Genomic DNA, 3,165 nt, shown 5'->3' on the forward strand with positions numbered 1-3,165 from the left:
CAGACCTCTCCATCCCCTCTACCCCCCTGTACAGACCTCTACATCCCCTCTACCCCGATAACAAATGCTAACACAAGATTGTTGTTGTTGTTGTTGTTGTTGCAGTGAAGCTGTTTCTATGCGAGTCTGACCAATCATCCATCAAAGAGGCTGTGGATATGGGTGAGTTACCTGTCTGTCTGTTTGTCTGTCTGTCTGTCCGTCTTACTGCCTGTCTGTGCATATGGGTGAGTTGTGAGCTGTCTGTCTCTCTGTTTGTCTCTCTGTCTGTCTCTCTCTGTCGCTCAGGCTGTCTCGCTGTCTGTCTGTCTCTCTCTGTCTTTCTGTCTGTCTGTCTGTCTCTATCCGTCTCTCTCTGTTTGTTTCTCTCGGTCTGTCGCTTTCCCTGTTTCTCTCTCTCTGTCTGCCTGTCTCTCTCTCTGTCTCTCTGTCTCTCTCTCTCTCTCTCTGTCTGTCTTTCTCTCACCTGTCTCACCCTGGACCTCTCTGTCTCTCCCCCCCCCCAGCCTGTCTCACCCTCAGCCTGTCCCAGTTGGACTCTGTGGTGCTGGCGCCCCCTCCTGGCGTAGAGGAGGAGGAGGAAGGGGGAGGCGGGGCCGCGGGGGGGGGCGTTACCCTGGCCGACCTGCAGCCCTCCTGGACCGTGCTGGAAACACTGGTTGCCCAGGAACGGGTCGTTGCCATAGGGACCTCGGACCTGGACAAGGGCCTCCTGGAGGAGCTGCACAACTGGGCCCAGGTGTGTGTGTGTGTGTGTGTGTGTGTGTGTGTGTGTGTTAGGTGAAGTCCAGCAGTAACCCTGTGTGTGTGTGTGTGTGTGTGTGTGTGTGTGTGTGTGTGTGTGTGTGTGTCTCTCAGGTGAAGCCCAGCAGTAACCAGGTGAACCTAGCGTCCTGCTGCGTCATGCCCCCTGACCTCACGGCCTTCGCCAAGGACACAGGCATACAGCTGCTCACACACAACGACCCCAAAGGTGTGTGTCTGTGTCTTGTTTTACTTTTCCTTGTGGGGACATACACCTGACTGTGTGTGTGTCTGTGTGTGACTGTCTGTGGGTGTGTCTTTGTGTGTGTCTGTCTGTGGGTTTGTCTTTGTGTGTGTGTCTGTGTGTGACTGTCTGTGTTGGTGTGTGTCTGTCTCTCTCTCTCTTCCTGACCTGTCTCTCTCTCTCCCTGACCTGTCTCTCTCTCTCCCTGACCTCTCTCTCTCTCTCTCTTCCCGACCTGCCTCTCTCTCTCTCTCCCTGACCTGTCTCTCGCTCTCTCCCTCCCTCCCTAACCTCTCTTTCTCCCTGACCTGTCTCTCTCTCCCCGACCTGTCTCTCGCTCTCTCCCTCCCTCCCTGACCTGTCTCTCTCCCGTTCTCAGAGCTCATCTCGGCCGCAGGGTTCCGTGAGGCGCTGCGCGAGAGTGTCGCCCACGACAACGGTGTCCATGACGACGCCTCCGTGTCCGCCTGGCACCTGCGCTGGGTCCTGCGCTACTCCATCATCGTCAAGAGCCGCGGCATCATCAAGGCCAAGGGCTATCTGGTCCGCGCCACCCGGGAGAGCCCGTAGCGCCCCGTTAGCGGGGCGTTTAATGTGGCGTTAAGCGTAGAGTAGTCCACAGAGAAATCATAGAGCCATTAGCGTAGCTGTAGTGTAGCATAGCGTAGACAACCCCGGAAACCTATAGCCCTTAGCCTAGCGTAGCGTAGCCTTAGCGAATCCCTGGTTAGAGTAGCACTTATCAGGTTTGATGGTGAGGTGACGTCATTTGGACCCGTCGGTCGATTTGTTTTGCCGTGAAACGAGTGTTGACCCACGTTTTTTTTAGAAAACAACACTGACAGACATTCGTCAATCAGACATAAAAGTACTCGATGTTCCAATCCTCACAACAACACAAATAAAGATTCAATGATAAAATAATCTGTGCCGTGTCGCTACGACTTGTTCCTCTGCTTTGACGGCTGCCGTAACAAGGCTGGTTTCAAGACGGCTTTGTTCTGCCCTTTGGGACTAAAGAAACCCTGAAAAGAAGCAGAACTTCACGGAGCTGTGACTCACCTGGCAGCTAAGTCCCTGTTACTTTAAAAATAGATTTCCAAATCATGACACCGAAGAAAAATCGAAAAATCTATTCAGTGAAAAGCACGGTAGAATAAGGTCATCGTAGTTGTATTTGAATTGATTGTATCTTTTTATGTGGTGCCCTGGTGTAGGGTGAGGCTCGCTAACACCTCACGCAAACTAGCACTGAAGCACCGAGCTGGTACATAAAACTATGTTAGCTAAGCCAGATACTAACTAGTAGCCTAGGTTAGCTAAACCAGATACTAAGCGAATCACCTATCCATCAGTACTTTATATATTTTTTATTATTAAATTAAATTAAATTAAATTAGATTAGATTAGATTTAGATTACATTCCACTTTATTGTCATTGCGCAGAAGTACTCAGTAAGTAGTACTCTGTAAAACAATCCGAAAGAATATATTGAATCATCGTTTTCTATCTTACATCATGTGATTAATTGAATTTTGGTTTATTAATTATTCTTTCTTCATCATGTGATATCTTGAATTCCGGTTGATTAATTATGAAATATATAAATATATATGAAAACCGTTTGTTCTGGTTCAGTCATTCCAAACCCTGTTCCTGTCATTTTTTCAACCCTGACCCCTAACCTTCTAAATATGGTTTTAACACTACAAGAGCCATGAGGCTCGATCAAATTTCAGGACCCTCCTTTCATGACTTTTCCTAGATATGTGCGTTCTACCACCTAGTGTCGTTAAATCTTCTAAATCTAGCTAGTATAAAGCTATTTTGTAGTATTTGTGTGTGTTTGCGCTAGTATTGGCCGCCATCTTTACTTTCCAAGGCTGCAATGCTCTTCCATATCAGCAGAGGTCGCAAGGGGACACTAACAGTGAATGAGATGTGTTTGTGTTACAAATATCAATCTTATTCACTGAATCCAACTCAGCATATTAATAATATAGCATAATGTGTTTATATATACTGTATATATAGCAATAGTGATATGATATTAAGATATGTATATGTACAGACAGTTATGACATGATAAACTGTACAGTAGTGGGGATTCTGCTGTGATTAACATACACATTGTATACTAATGTATCATGTTAGCATATATTATCGGTATTATAGT

The 3,165-nt window shown here is 47.2% G+C and overlaps 1 protein-coding gene across 1 annotated transcript in view; it reads left to right on the plus strand.

Annotated features, from left to right (window-relative positions):
* The window catches only part of gclm (glutamate-cysteine ligase, modifier subunit), a 6,791-nt gene extending 4,185 nt beyond the window's left edge, over nt 1-2,606 (plus strand). The window contains exons 4-7 of the mRNA XM_080549170.1: nt 106-162; nt 507-739; nt 859-973; nt 1,368-2,606. Coding sequence (XP_080405296.1) covers nt 106-162; nt 507-739; nt 859-973; nt 1,368-1,558 — 596 coding nt within the window. The 3' untranslated portion in view covers nt 1,559-2,606. The remainder of the gene's footprint in view (nt 1-105; nt 163-506; nt 740-858; nt 974-1,367) is intronic.
* The last annotated feature ends 559 nt before the right edge of the window (nt 2,607-3,165 follow it).

Source organism: Nansenia antarctica, assembly GCF_963989245.1.
Source record: "Nansenia antarctica genome assembly, chromosome: 19".
Lineage (NCBI taxonomy): Eukaryota > Metazoa > Chordata > Actinopteri > Argentiniformes > Microstomatidae > Nansenia > Nansenia antarctica.